The sequence below is a fragment of the Neolamprologus brichardi genome, chromosome 19 (genome assembly GCF_056152115.1).
Source record: "Neolamprologus brichardi isolate AB-2024 chromosome 19, ASM5615211v1, whole genome shotgun sequence".
Lineage (NCBI taxonomy): Eukaryota > Metazoa > Chordata > Actinopteri > Cichliformes > Cichlidae > Neolamprologus > Neolamprologus brichardi.
The window spans coordinates 11964832-11980026 of NC_142122.1; the positions used below are offsets into that span (position 1 = coordinate 11964832).

Here is a 15195-nt window from a genome sequence, read left to right on the forward strand (position 1 = left end):
AAATTTTCAACAGAGGCATTGTACCACTCTGTCTTCTCTGTGTGGGGGGCTCTTTCAGTCACAACTTCCTATTCCTCTTCTAGTTAAACCATTACTGCTAGACCAAACATCTCCTTACAGTCCTACTGGCACAAACGAAAGACTTAACAGACTTATTTGTTGAGTTTTTTTAAACGATTTTTCCTAAAAATGCAAATAACCTGTGTAGTGGAGGTATCAGAGATAGACACGGTTATGGCACTGATTCACTCCTTAGCACTACGGTCACCCTGGTGTGTCAGCCAGAGCACCACTTAAAGCCAATTCTCCCAGAGCATGGAAAAAAAAGCTTAATGTTTGGTTTGAGGAAGTTTATTTCCTTCACAGCTCAATTCCTGTGACTGTAATCGTGTGTGTTTGTGTGTGTGTGTGGTTTTCTACTAAAGAAGTACATAATACAAATAAGTGATAAATAAGGTGAAGAGATAAGTGACATCCAGATATATGCATAATACAATATAGTTAACCATACATAAAGAAAAGAGCACAGTACTGTAAGGCAGTAATGCTAAACACAAAAAGATGTATCTCTACATAAATCTATCCTTTAAATGAGCAGAGCAATGTAGTACACTTCTACTGCTTACACTATGCCAGCTAAATAGCATTACTGCAAGGTTAAGTTAACGTCAGTACAGAGGAACTACTTCCGGTAGTTGTAGAAAATAAAGGCTTCTCCATTATAATCCGCCGTAAGGCTTTTATTGCGAAGGGGAAGTAGGAACATGGTACTTCCGGTCGAACTACGATCCGCAATTTTAGCGGTACTCTTAACAAATTATCTGCTATAAACTCTGTATTTTAAATTAAAGAATCACGAGCACCACATATACCATACAGGGAAGCTCTGATAACACAGGAATTACGTTAGAAACATATTGAGGATCGTACATGTGGCAAACTAAAGCCAAACCAGGATGAAGTAACTGACATCAATTAGCATGTGAAATGAGGGTGAACTCACACATTGCGTGCGTCCTTGGTACCGCTCCAGCTATGAACTACATTAGCTCCTAAATGGTAAATATATCACAGTATCAACACAAATAAAGCAAAATGCAACACAGGTTAATACTCACTTACCATTCACGCACACATCATATCCCACAGGAATCAGTGCACCCCCACCTGACCAACACTGCTCATCCGACTCTAAAACTGCCCACCTTACTAACTATATGACATCACCAGACGGTGGGTTGGCTCAAACTAACAGAAGGTTAAATGAACAGTATATAAACTCTGTACACCTGTATAAGAATTCAAATAGAATTATCCTATGAACTTTGGGGCCTTTTAGACAACCTTGGTAAACCCCATCAAACATGCAGAGGTTTTTTCACTTGCACGTTACATTTCCTGCATTTTTATTCTCAGATCAAGACCATTTTAAACAGTTAATAGTTTATTTTGGTCTTCTAATGGAAAATATGCAGTCTACCACATTTAGTCACTTAGTCGCTTACTGTACTTAACACTGTGACTGCTTTTAATAGGTAGGGTTAATTATCATTTTAGAAGTAAATGTCCTTGTCCTTGGCGCAGGTGCTTCTGTGTGGAGTGCGTGGACCTTCTTGTTGGTCAAGGAGCCGCTCACGCTGCCATCAAAGAAGACCCATGGAACTGCTACATGTGCGGTCAGAAGGGTGTGTTTGGTTTGCTGGAGCGTCGTAGCGATTGGCCCAGCCGTCTCCAGCACTTCTTTGCAAATAATCACGATCAAGATTTTGTAAGTAATTGACCTTTAGGCCATAAATCTCAATCACCATCTGACTGAGGAGTCTGTCTCTTTTGTGTCTCACTGTTGCCCCCTCTGCCAATAATTTCAGGATCCACCAAAGCTTTACGCCCCAGTCATGGCGGAGAAGAGGAAGCCCATTCGTGTCCTGTCACTATTTGATGGCATAGCCACAGGTTAGACAATTTCCCCCAGTTTGTGTTATCAAAAATTAGATGGATTTACTTTCTTTCTTTATTAGTCGGAACGTTGCCATGTATCAGTCACTGCACATGAGAAATTTCATGCCATATATATAACTAGCTATACTAGTTATATAGCTATTAGCTATATTTGTGTTAGTCATCATAGGATTTATTTATTAGGGATAGCTCCAGTTCTTCAGATCAGATCATTTAAGTGGACAGATTTTTATCTCCTTCTTTTCTTTTTTTTTTTTTAAATCTTTAACTACACCCTGCCCAGGACTGCTGGTGCTCAAAGAACTTGGCATCCAAGTGGGTCGCTACATAGCTTCTGAAGTGTGTGAAGACTCCATCACTGTGGGTATCGTCCGGCATGAGGGTCGCATCATGTACGTTGGAGACGTGCGGAATATCACGCGCAAACATGTGAGTGAGAATAAGTTACTAAAAAGAGACACCAAACTTGCAAATGGCTATGTCTGATTACAAATATATCATTACTCGCTTGCACTAAGTAGCATTGGATATAATTTTCTATTGTGGAAAATCAGAAATTAAAAGCACACTCTTCTAAACAGAAAATGTGGATATTTTTAAGGCTTAACAGTATGGTTGTTTACCAGATGTACAAATGACCGACAGTGAGACCCTGCTTTTCTTTGACACTTTACCTTGTCATATTAAAAGTCAACAGTGGAGATTAGAAGACAATAAAGACATTATAAAACATTGAAACTCTAGCATCTGTATAGCTTGTTTTATTAGTATTTACTACTCACTAGGAGTACATTGCTGGTTCAGTTCATAACCCTAATCCTGACTCTAACTTTTTTCTCTATACAGATAAACGAGTGGGGTCCTTTTGATCTAGTTATAGGTGGAAGCCCATGCAATGACCTCTCAATAGTCAATCCTGCAAGGAAGGGTCTTTATGGTAAGTTTAAATGAGTCCACTGCTCTTTTGCTTTGCTAATGTATTAGTTGGGAAATTCATTCATATATATAAAGTCACTGGCCTAAATAAATCACTAGAATATAAGGAGTTTATGTCTTTTGCTTTGCTTCAGCACCTGGTTAAATACCTCTTTCTGTCTCACAGAGGGCACCGGACGCCTGTTCTTTGAGTTTTACCGACTGCTCCATGAGGCTCGGCCGAAGCAGGGGGAAGACAGACCTTTCTTCTGGCTCTTTGAAAATGTGGTTGCTATGGGCGTCAGTGACAAGAGGGACATATCTCGCTTTTTAGAGGTTAATTTCTTTACTGATACTTATAATCTCTACCTGCTGTAGGCGGTAGATGTATGATGTGCCGTTGGTGAAGTGGGTATTGTTGGGCTTTGAATGCCCCCTTGTGGCAATAATTCATTATCTTTAGGCAAAAATTATGAGAACGGAGCTCTGACCTCTTGATCTTCATTCAACAGTTTAATATGCCATCTTTAATGCGCTGCAATCTACTCCTAGATGGTGTTTCTGGTTATCTGTTAGGTGAAGCCCTCATTAGCTGTTAGAATACTCTGTTTTTTTAAATGACTGTCCACTGAGGAAACTGACAATTTTGAAGTTTAATTTTGACTCTTTTCTGTTATATTAACATTGTGCTATATAATAAAATTGTTGTTGTATTATTTTGTATGCAATCACAAGCTTTTTGCCTTTGTTGCTTCCTGATTGATGCTTGTTCTTCCTCGTCTCTGTTTTCAGTGTAACCCAGTGATGATCGATGCCAAGGAAGTGTCAGCTGCCCACCGTGCCCGTTACTTCTGGGGTAACCTTCCTGGCATGAACAGGTTGGTGTATGAATGGTGAGAGAAGAAGTAGTATTTAACAAAAAAGTAACACTATAAAGGGACTGCATATGTCAAATTATATGGTCATGTTACAACAAAGTACAACCTAAATTCTTTAGTCCGTATCAGGTCTTAAAATAATGCAAAAACAAACTAAAAATGAACAACAACACAGAATATGTTACACTATGTTGTTATTTGCTTTTAGAAAAGTAAGCCAAAAAGAAAAAGTGGTGTGTGACAAACTAATCACACCCTGTGATTCATTATAACTTTTAGGTGCCATAATTTAAAGTGTTTTGTTTTCTGCATGACTTTATTCGTCTCTCATGTTGCTGTGGAGGAACTTCCTCCAGTTCATTGAGATTTGCAAGCATTTATATGGTAAATTTATGTGATATAGCATTTCAGCTATTTCCTTTTTTAGTTATTCTGTTTTAGATTTGCTGCTGTGCTTGGGATTATTATCGTGTTGCATGACATTATGGCAAGCTTCAGTTGTGAAACCGATGGCCTCACATTTTGCTTTAGAAATCTTTGGTATACAAAGACTCAATGACTTCAACATGCCAAGGCCCTGTGGCTGCAAAACAAACCCAAACCATCACCCCTCCACCATCATGCTGACAGTTAGTATGAGGTGTTTGTGCTGATGTGCTGTATTTGGTTTTGTGCATTATAGCCACACATGTCCACTTTGGTCTCATCTGTCCAAAGCACATTGTTCCAGAAGTCTTGCGGTTTGCTCAGATGCATCTTTGCAAATCTAAGCCATGCTGCCATATTCTTTTTAGAGAGAAGAGGATGTCTCCTGACAACCCTTCCAAGTAAGCCACATTTGTTCAGTGTGTTTTGAACTGTAGCATTTAACTATCTAATTAAGGCCTGTTGAGGCTGAGACGTAGCTCTTATTTTTTTGTAATTTCTCTGAGCATTGCATGGCTGGCCACTGCTGAGATTGGCAGCCGTCGTGAATGTTTTCTGATCGTGAATAATATTCCTCACTGCAGAATGAGAGACCTCAGACTATTTGGAAATAGCTTCTCTCTTGAAAATAATTGCTGATGTTTTTCCTCTTTGGCATTGTGTTAACACACATGTGAATGTTCCTGATGAACAAACTGCCTAAACCTTTTGTTTTTTAGAGGCGCTTGCTTGCTGATGATCAATGAATCGAGTGAACTTGATTACCAGCTCCTGGCTGCTACTTATTCTCTTAATTCCTGTTGAAGCAGTGTGGAAGAAGAAGTGTGGCCTTAGTTTCTCACGCACTGCTTCTGATTTTTGATTGTTAAATAGATAGTCACACAGTGTGGTACGTCATGTTTTGTAGGCCCTTTGAGGTTTTATGTATCATATTTTAAGACTTGCTAAAGACCAGATTAACTTTATTTTTATTTTATTTAGAGGAGAACAGAATTTTAAGGATCATACTGTCTTTTTTACTATGACTATAGATAAGGTAGTGGTAGTGAGTCATACATACCCAATTGATTTGGCTTCTTTTTTTTTTTTTTTTAAGAAAACTATTCTTGTCCTGGCAGATTATCTTCTGTTTTCTCTCCGATGAAACATTATAATACTGCATTCAAAGCATGGAACAGCAAATTAGATTAGATTATCTTCAAAATCATTGAATCAAAATGAAGTGCCATTATGGCATGGACTGAAACTGATTTCAGTGGCTAGATTAGAAGTAATTTTCATACTTCCGGCAGAGATTTTTTTTCTTGTTTAAAATTGCAGATAAAGGCCGATGAAGTAGAGACTTGTAGTATAGCAGATCCAATTCAGTCTATTATGCCCTACTTTCACATTTGTAAATGGGACCTTTTACTACCTCCAGCTCCATATTTTTATTCTTGGACTCTATTAGTGTAGCTTTGCATGATTCACAGTTCAAATAATAATTTGTTATCTTTTTCTGGGCCCCAGTTCCTCCCTTGGCTCAATCCCAATGTCTACATTTACAGACTCAGAGACTTAGGCTATCCCACTGTGACATTATGAAATGCATGAAGAGCTCTCTGCTAGACATTATCCATAGTTTCACAAGTCTGCATTTCTGTAGACTTTGCTCAAGACAGTTACTCAGAGTTCATAGCAATGTGGCATTAAATGCAAGGTTGTAGGGGAGGGCTTAGAAAAAAGGTAGAGTAATCAGAGGAATGTAGCATGAGCTTTATTGCGCACCTAGTAATGAGAAAATTGACTGTTTTTGACTGTTACGTTTTGTCCACAAAGATTTGAACTCACCAAGGTTATTGGTACATGCACTCATTCCATCCATCCTAACACGGACAACCATTCATACCTATTAACAATTTAGAATCACCAGTTCCTCCCACAGCCCGTGTCCATCTAGAAAGGTCCGTGGCAGCCAGCTGGTGAACTCAAACCCACATCCTTCTTGCTTTGAGGTGACGGTGCTGACAACCGTGTCACCATACCCTGACCTGTTATGTAATTGTTTGAAACTTAGTCCAAGTTTAATGTGAGCATCCACTATTGTACGTGTATATAGGAAACAGGAAAAAAATGAAATGCATGTTAGATTTAAATAACATGTTAAAGTGTAAATTGTTCATTCTGTCTTTCAGGCCTTTGACTGCCATGTGCACTGATAGGGTGGAACTCCAGGACTGTTTAGAACATGGCAGAACGGCCAAGGTACTTGCAGCTTGTCTTTCAATACACATCATGTTCGCTCACCGGTGCACACAAAAACTCAGTCTGGCAGCAGTAATCTCTGTGATGAATCTGATTCATTCAATTTAAATACAGTAGAATATCAGAGTTGATGGTGTGTGTTTGTAGACACTAAAGCTGGTGTGGCAGAATGTCATACTAGAGGATGGTTCTTTACATACAGCAAGTGAGTCAGAAACCCAGGGCACAAAGATGAAGCAGGTCTGATCAGAAAGGGTTTATTCCAGGCCAGGGAGCAAGAATGACAAACAATTCTAAAAGCCATAAGCAATAAAATGTTGTCAAGGTACTAAAATTCCCAGGAATAAACAAACCCAATATCAAAAAAACCTTATAAAACGCAATGTTCTATGCACTCTAAAATCCCACCCCGTCACACAATGTAACTGTCCCACAGCCAAGGATGAATGTTTGTTAGGTGTTCACAAGCAGGGCAGAAATCCCTCTTCCAGAGCGGGGTCCATGCCAGCCTCGTCCCAGGAAGACAAGGAGAAGCCTTCTATCCCCCTCTCGTCCCATCACATCCCTGCCCAGCTCGAATTCTGCACTGGAGTCCGTTGCTTGATGCCACCGCGGCTCCCCTTGCATCATCGCCCTGTAAGTAAACAAACAGGGGCCAGAACCATCGTCCCGGAAGCTGGCCTGGCTTATAGCCATGGCGACTGTCTCCCAACACGGCTGCACAACGGTGGAGACACTACTCACAAATACAGCCAGAGGTATACCTCTGCCCTGCTGTCAATCACACACGTTGTCTCCTACTGTCGCCATTCCTGCTGTTGGGACTGGGTCGCCACGTCACACTGACCAGACTGTCTCCAGATGAGGTGTCGCACCCCCATGATCAGGCAGCGGGTCCCTCTTTATCAGCTGGCCTTCATGCGGTCCTCTCCATATCTGGGGCCTCTCTCCTTCCAGTGCTCAGCTAGCTTCCTTTTAATAGGTCCTTTAAACAGCTGATAGGCTGCCTTTGGACACACCCATGCCTCAGGAGGTGACCGCTATCAGCTAATTTGTCCCATGCCCAGCCAGTCCACAGTGGATTAAAACATGATCGGAAGGTCGGGGGTTCAAATCCACCGAACGGCCCATATAATTTTATTACAGAGTATATAATATAGTATAAAGTATACAGAAAAAAACATGCAATACAACCAGAATAAAATCATGCAAATAAAAACTACACTCACAAATAAACACTAGAATCAGAATAAGACCAATATAAAAGATAAATGCAAATTTCCACTGTGTGACATGTTCGGATTTTGTAATACAGTTCATTTGATTCAGGAGTGTAAAACTCTGCACACTGGTGGCTCCATGTGGCAGCTAGATGTAATAGTTTCAAATTGAATTCATCCAACAAAAAAAATCAGCCTTGCCATGACTCAGAAACTAAGTTTCAACTAAAAGACAACTTTATTGCAGAGCTTAAACTTCAACAAAGAACAAAGTACTCCATGTCCAAAAAACTAGGAAACAAAACTTTAACGAAAGAAGACACAACCATGAGGGCAGTAAACAAACATGGAAACAATACTGGGCCAGAAAAGGAAACGAAAGGCGGGAATAACCAGGGATTCTTAAACCAGCCTAAAACCAAGAAACCAGAACACAAAAAACTCATAACAGAGGACTAAAACCAATACAGAATCATGAAATAAAGATGAAAAATACAAAGCTGAAGACTCAAAACTCTGGGACCAAGATCCAGAGACAGGTCTTCACACGGGAACCTCATGTTTACCAAATTATCTGATCACGATAACCTGAACATTTTAGAAAAGGTATCTCAGGTTTTGTAAGTTTGTTACGCAGCAAGGACATAAAAATGGCATAAACTAATTTTTTTTTTTAATTGTCCTCCAGTTTGGCAAGGTGAGGACCATCACTACCAGGTCTAATTCCATCAAGCAGGGCAAGGACCAGCACTTCCCAGTCTACATGAATGAGAAGGAAGACATACTGTGGTGCACTGAGATGGAGAGGTATGTAAACATAATGATTTCAACTACTGTGTAGGCTTTTTTCAGAGGTCAGAATTTCAAGATTTTCTTCCTTTGTCTTCCCCTGTCTGCTCGCTGGTTGCACGTGTGGTGTGGATGGTTGCTCACATCAGGGTCTTTGGTTTTCCAGTCCACTATACAGACGTATCCAACATGAGCCGACTGGCGAGGCAGAGGCTGCTGGGCAGATCATGGAGCGTCCCAGTTATCCGCCACCTGTTTGCACCACTCAAAGAGTACTTTGCCTGTGACTGAGCAGTCAGAAAATTAGCTCAGAACCATTTAGTATGAAGTGCCGTAAGGGGCATTATTACTGAAACGCTCTCAAACACACTACTGAACACCAAGGCATTTCAGCTGAACAGGAAGGTGTTTCAGTGTTGCCAACTTAGCAACTTTGTCGCTGTATTTAGCGAATTTTCAGACCCCCTTAGCGACTTTTTTTCTCTAAAAAACGACTAGCGACAAATCTGGCGACTTTTGCTTTTGCTATTAGGAAGACCTATGACCACTTTTTGACCTGAAAGCACATATCTCTCTTCCTCTCAACAAGCAGCGGGTGCTGCCGTGGGCACTTCGCCCATGCCAAAGCGCTCACAGGCAGCAGTCGCCCCCAGCTGCTGTCAGAGCAGGAGATGCTGATCCCTACCCATCCAAACTGCAAATGAATCACGCATGAGCAAAGCCGCTGCTCCCTGACTTTGACGCAGTCAGTTCTTCTTTTACTTTTTGTAAATCACAAGGTTTAAAACTACTTAAACACACACAGTGTGTGTGTGTGTAACTCCGCCAGAGTGCCTTTTTTGGGTCACTTTTGCCGGTACCAAGCCCGGATAAAGGAGGAGGGTTAGAATTGTCACATTAAAAAACAATAATTACTCAAAGAATTTAATTTGTAGTTCTAAATATATTCCTAATGCATTTAGGGTGTTTTTTTTACCCACTTTATGTCTCTTCCACGATGTTATTTCTCTCTCCTACAACATAGGTTACAATTACATAAGCATGACCAATTATGCAAATTAGGCGATGACATTATTTAGCAACTTCTGGCGACTTTTAGGACAGCTAATAGCGACTTTCCTTACTAAGGATTTGGCAACACTGCCCTATCCAGCTGAAACACCTTGGTTTTAAGTAGTGTGTGTGACTGCATTTCAGTAGCGTTTGTTAGAGCGTTTCAGTAGCGTTTGTTAGAGCGTTTCAGTAGTGTGTGTGAGAGATAAAATTTTAGTAGTGTGTGTGAGAGCATTTCAGCAATAATGTTCCTTACGGCACCTCATAATTTAGGAACCACAACTGTATGTTGTGACTAGAAACAAGAGCCTTGATCCTCAAATTATACTCTGGTATAATTTGTAAGCGAAACATAGATTTCACATTATTTCTTGTATTTGAATTGCAATTCTTATTCTATTTAATTTTATATATCATTTTACAGTAGGGCCGCTGCAGTGTTATCAAGTATTGTTTATTTGTTTGTGCAAGCTATACTTGAGACTATGCTTTCTTCTCAAGACACGAAGACAGAAGAGTGCTAAATACGTCTTGTAAGAGAGAGGGATAGGAATACATTGGGAAACATCAGAAAGACAGGAAGTAGGATATTTTTTTTCAAGATATGTGAAATGCTTCTGCTGTGTGAGCGTACTGCGAGACTCCCACCTGCAGTGCAGCCATGCTTCCAGCTACTGAGCCTCACAGGGATGTTTCCTTCAGTGTCAAGAGAGCTGTGTCTCTGAGAATCCAAAACACCAGATCACATATACCTCTTTGTTTACAGTTTCTATACACAACTGAAGGTAATAAAGGTACTACTGTAATATGGTTACAATACCATGGTGCTCCAAGATGATATGAAACATCATAGCCCATGTGGCAATGCATTTTTAGACAATACGGAGCGTTTTAACCTGTTGCTGGATGAACTTTTGTTTGACGTTTTTACATTTAACGAAAAAAAATTAAATAATGTTGTATGCCGTTCGGTTGACCAACGTTTGACTGCAAAATAGAGCTTATACTCTTTTCTGCGTTTTTACAGCTATTACACAAGTTTGTACTGGTGCTCTTCTAATCTCAGCCTTGCTACACTCAGGCTCACTGTCTGGATCTGCACAAACAGAAAGTGAAGCTAGCCACATGGGAGATGATGTTTTCTGTCATTCAAAAGAAAAAACTTAAGATCAAAGTCTGTGATGAGCTACTTTTTTCTAGTTTCATCATGAACAATGACGTTACTGTACAACTGTTAGTAAGCGTGGTCGCTGTGAAGGAGGGAGAGCGACCAGGCCGGGTAACTCTCCTCCTCGGCTTCCACCTCTCTAAACTGAATAACTGTCAGGTGCAAATACTCAACAATATGGTGCCGCTTCACAGAGTTCTTCTACCTTTTTATAGCAATTTTGTGCTGTTTTATCAACATTATCAAGCACTTTTATACGTACACTTTCTTTTTCTTTAAAAAACTTTTTTTTTCTTGTGAATTGGTTTATTTTTCGTTTAGTTTAATGATGTGAACTGATCAATCCTCGTGTAATATTTTTTGTATACAGTAGGGCTGTGCCAATAGAAGTGAAAGAATGGATTTTTTTTATATGTGAAACCATGTTATTTGACTCGGTGTACAGTAGATGGATTGTCATTTGTAACCTCCAACTCCTTTTCTCACCTTCCATCATCCATATTGTTCTCTGTTTCGAAGCAGCGATACAGTATGTTGCCACGTAAATTCAAGGAATGTCTGTTGCTATTAAGATTGTAAAAATGTAAGGCAGCGTCAAAGAGCTGTGTTTCCTGCTTTGTAAAATATTTTGTCCCCTGTGAAGGACAGTAGGGCCGCTGCCATTTGCTCGATAAATTGTAGTCGTCATGTTGGCAAATTGTAAGCGCCGATCCAAATTATGGATTACACGCGCAAACTAAATTCTCTTGATTGTAATCCTTAAGCTAAACACAGAGGATTTAGGCTGCAGTTTGTCAAAACAAAAGCCTGACACAGTGTTTGACACGGATGTCAGCACTCAAAGAGTAAAGAGTAAGAGCAGATGCTATCGCTTCTCTAAATCATATTTAAGATTTGAAATTTAATTTCTTAATGTAATTAATTTCTTAAGTGACCTTATTGCCATCCTTTTTGTCCATGCATGGTGGCTCAATATGAGCTCTCGTGCTTTGTATTTTATCAGATGTTATCCCCCTCTCCACCTTTAATACCTAACGTCACATTCATGGTTGTACATTCTGTACATAGAGTTTTCTGGTTGCTGTTTTCAATTTTTTTTCTTTTTTTTTTTTAATTACAAATGAGATGTACAAATATAATTCTTTGCTAATATATATCATCAAATAGAAAGAAAATCTTAGGTCGAAAATAAAAATCATTGACAAATTTCATTCAAAGCTTCAAGCATTAGATGTAGAGAGATTGCAATTCCGCTTTTTTTTTTTTTTTTTTTTTTTAAATTTTGATTTGTTTGTTTCAAGTGAATCCAGATTGGATGTTTCGTGATCTTAACATTGGCCTAAAGACAGCTTTAAGATTGACGGTCTAAACTTCACTGCACAGCCCTACACGGTGGTGTTTTTTTAAACTTCTGTTTCTTTTTGTAAGACTTTAAAAAGAGGGATTGTAGGCGTTTCCGATGGTGCTAAACATTTTACCTAATCAAGAATCAATGTATTTGATTGGAAGACAAATAAACATGTCTTGACAATGACTGTTTTAAGTTCCTTGTAGTAATGAAAAATAACTATTATTTCACTCATATAAATATATTAACAAAGGCATTTTAACTTTGTACTTGAAAAAATAAGGATAACAAATAATGAAAGGTTTGCTATATTGTTTTAGACTAGAGATTGCTGTAGTCGGTGCTTATCTGTGGGAAAATTGTGTGAGAAAAAAAATGGTAATAACTTTTACTGTAGCATAATGTATGCTTAATGCGCATTGCTTCTTAATCCTACATTCCATGCCACAATATTCTCCATGTCTGTTTTCCGAATGTTGTTTTGAACTGACGCTTACTTGTTTCTTTGTTTTTAAAAAAAAAGAAGAAAAAAATTCAGAAACAGCATTTCATTTTACTGGTCAAAGCAGGTCAATACTTCAGTGATACTGTTAACGCTCTGTGTGACTTTCTTTCTGTCATAACTGTTTTATGGCCTGTATGGTTTTCCTCAAGACCAGTTCATACAGCAGATGTAGCAGTCATTCTCTGCCCCATACCTTTGTTTAGTGTTCAAAGAGAAGATAAAGGCTTCGTATGTACTTGTGCTGGAGAACACTTGAATAAATGTATTGTTTTTGTGCAAAAAAAATTCACCATGGGTCTTTCTTCTTTTTTTAAAATTTATTGATATCTTGTAAAATGTATCTCTTGACGTTACACTAAGAAAATATATTTCAGATGTTCAGCATCAGAATCACGCCAGAACCAAATTAAGTGTTAGAGAAATATGTACCATCACCTTTTTTTTAAAAGTTAGACCATTATCTGGCCAAAAACTGAAACTGACTGTGGCTAATTAATGACAAAGGTACTTTAAAATAATATCAGTGTCACATTACAGTTAAACCAGTAGATGTGTTTCGACTTTTAAGGTTTCCAAGTAAGTAAGGCACAGGCTTTTGGACGTGACAGCCAAAGTGATTCAAAAGTATGAATGATTTTTATTAACCAGACATGGCTTCATTGCTTCATTTGCTAGCACTTGAAGACACACAACACATTTTAGTCTTCCATTGTTATTATTTGTCCATTGTGCTAATTAGCTGAGTTTGAGAGCCAGTGATGTATTTATTGCCATATTAATGTGAAAATGGGCAGCTGAAATTACATGTTATGTCTGGTGTGCTATGATTATTAGTTGGATACCCTCACCAGGACCTTTATTAGGCACTAGTTCTGGGTTAGACCTTCTTTTGACTTAAAAACTGTCTTAATTATTAATTCTGGCATGGGTTCCAGAAATATTCCTTTGAGATTTTGCTCCATAATGACATATCCATGACACAAATATCCTGATCCATCACATCCAAATCGGTTGACTGTGGAGGCCGTTTGAGTACAGTGAGCTCGTTGTTATGTTCAAGAAACCAGTTTGAGGTGATTTGAGCCGTGACGCGACACAGCAAGCTACTTGAGGTCACAAGGGGATGGGCATGGTCATCAACAGTACTCAAGCTGGGTGTGACTGTTTAACCTCTTAAGCCCCCGTATCAGGGGGAGTTGGGGCTTAAGAGGTTAAGCTCAGTTTGTAGTAGAAGACTCAAAGAGTGCCAAGAAGATACCCTTCACACCAGCAGCAACCTGAACTGTTACAGCTGTTAAAAGGCAGGGCAGATTGTTTTAGCCAAAAGTTGACCCTACCATCTAAATTAGTGTCTCTCAAACGGTTGTGCCCGGACCCCCAGGGGTCCTCAAGACATAGATTGGGGGTCTGCAAAAACATGTTGTCACCTGGCACTTAGTGGCATGTAAATACATATCATCATCCAAAGTTGTGCTAATTAGCACAATGGACAAATATTTAAGTCCATCCACTTTATCCATTTATGAAAATGCACAACCAGCTAAAATTAGAAAGTATGACAACAGTTACATTATTGAGCACCTTACTGAGAATGACAATGGAAAAACAAAATGTGTTGTGTGTCTTCAAGTGTTAGCATATGAAAGCAAGCCAAGCTAAAGTGGCATGTCATCACAAAGTACCCAGCATTTTATAGCTGAGGACTATAATTGGGTCCTTGAAAAAATCCCACCCTAAGGGGTCCCTGCCCCCCAAAAGAACCCCTGAGATACATGATGCAATATCTAAATCAGTACTTTTGATTTAGTGGGAACTCCTTGTATATGAGGTGATTCCTATTATATTTTCATGTCATATCTGCTGCAAATATTACTAAGAATGGTTCTGCATTAGTGAATTAATGTTATGATTTTCAGTATTTGTTCATTTGTAACTTAGTCTGTAATTAAGATATAGCTATATCTTACTATACGATATTATACTATATCTTAATTATGCTGAATAAAATAATAAAAGTATAAATCATAGTATAATTATAATGTTGCATAATTAGACAATTATAAGCTTGTGACTGTCAGGAGCCCGTGAGCATTGATATTCATCTCCAGTTTCCATGCTCCTCCAGCAGAGGATCTCTCAGTGTCTTGGCACCTGAGTTCACTATGACTCACTGCTTTAAATACAGGTGACAGCCTGCAGCTCCCCTTTGATCACATTAAACCTGCAGCTCCCCTTTGATCACATTAAACCTGAACATGTTGCCATTCTCCAGCTTCTAATTCAGCCACCAATCAGAGCTGATGAGTCGCCTGCAGTTACACTTTCTGCTAGTACCATATTCTTGCTTGCAATAGAATTTCTTCTTCTTTCCCCCCTTTACCTTATTTATAGCTGTGGCAGATGAAGCTGAAGTCGTTGAAAGATAACGCACAAAAGGTAAACGAGCTACTTATACCTCAAGGTGAACCTCATAAAGTTACATAATCCTTTAAATCCGTTACATTAGTACTAACTATGAATCCTATGGGTACTTCAATCAGCCTTGCTGTTCTGCTGTCTTCATAATCACCCTCTTGATCTGCTAGTGGTACGGCCTCCTCAGAGTGAACACGCCCTAAGTCCAAATTAATTGGGTGCTTGGGCAACCAAGCCTTCACTGAACGCTGCTGATTGGAGCGTCACACAGTCTC

The 15195-nt window shown here is 39.2% G+C and overlaps 1 protein-coding gene across 7 annotated transcripts in view; it reads left to right on the forward strand.

Annotated features, from left to right (window-relative positions):
* The window catches only part of dnmt3ab (DNA (cytosine-5-)-methyltransferase 3 alpha b), a 49019-nt gene extending 37067 nt beyond the window's left edge, over window positions 1–11952 (forward strand). For 4 of the 7 annotated variants that reach the window (XM_006798802.3, XM_006798804.3, XM_035911104.2 and 1 more), the window contains 9 exons: window positions 1585–1768; window positions 1869–1953; window positions 2243–2388; window positions 2806–2896; window positions 3062–3210; window positions 3667–3767; window positions 6353–6422; window positions 8331–8449; window positions 8581–11952. In XM_006798802.3, the coding sequence (XP_006798865.2) occupies window positions 1585–1768; window positions 1869–1953; window positions 2243–2388; window positions 2806–2896; window positions 3062–3210; window positions 3667–3767; window positions 6353–6422; window positions 8331–8449; window positions 8581–8722 (1087 nt within the window). In that variant the 3' untranslated portion in view covers window positions 8723–11952. The remainder of the gene's footprint in view (window positions 1–1584; window positions 1769–1868; window positions 1954–2242; window positions 2389–2805; window positions 2897–3061; window positions 3211–3666; window positions 3768–6352; window positions 6423–8330; window positions 8450–8580) is intronic. The other 3 variants (XM_006798803.3, XM_035911105.2, XM_035911107.2) reach the window with 1 other exon arrangement.
* Window positions 11953–15195: the final 3243 nt, after the last annotated feature.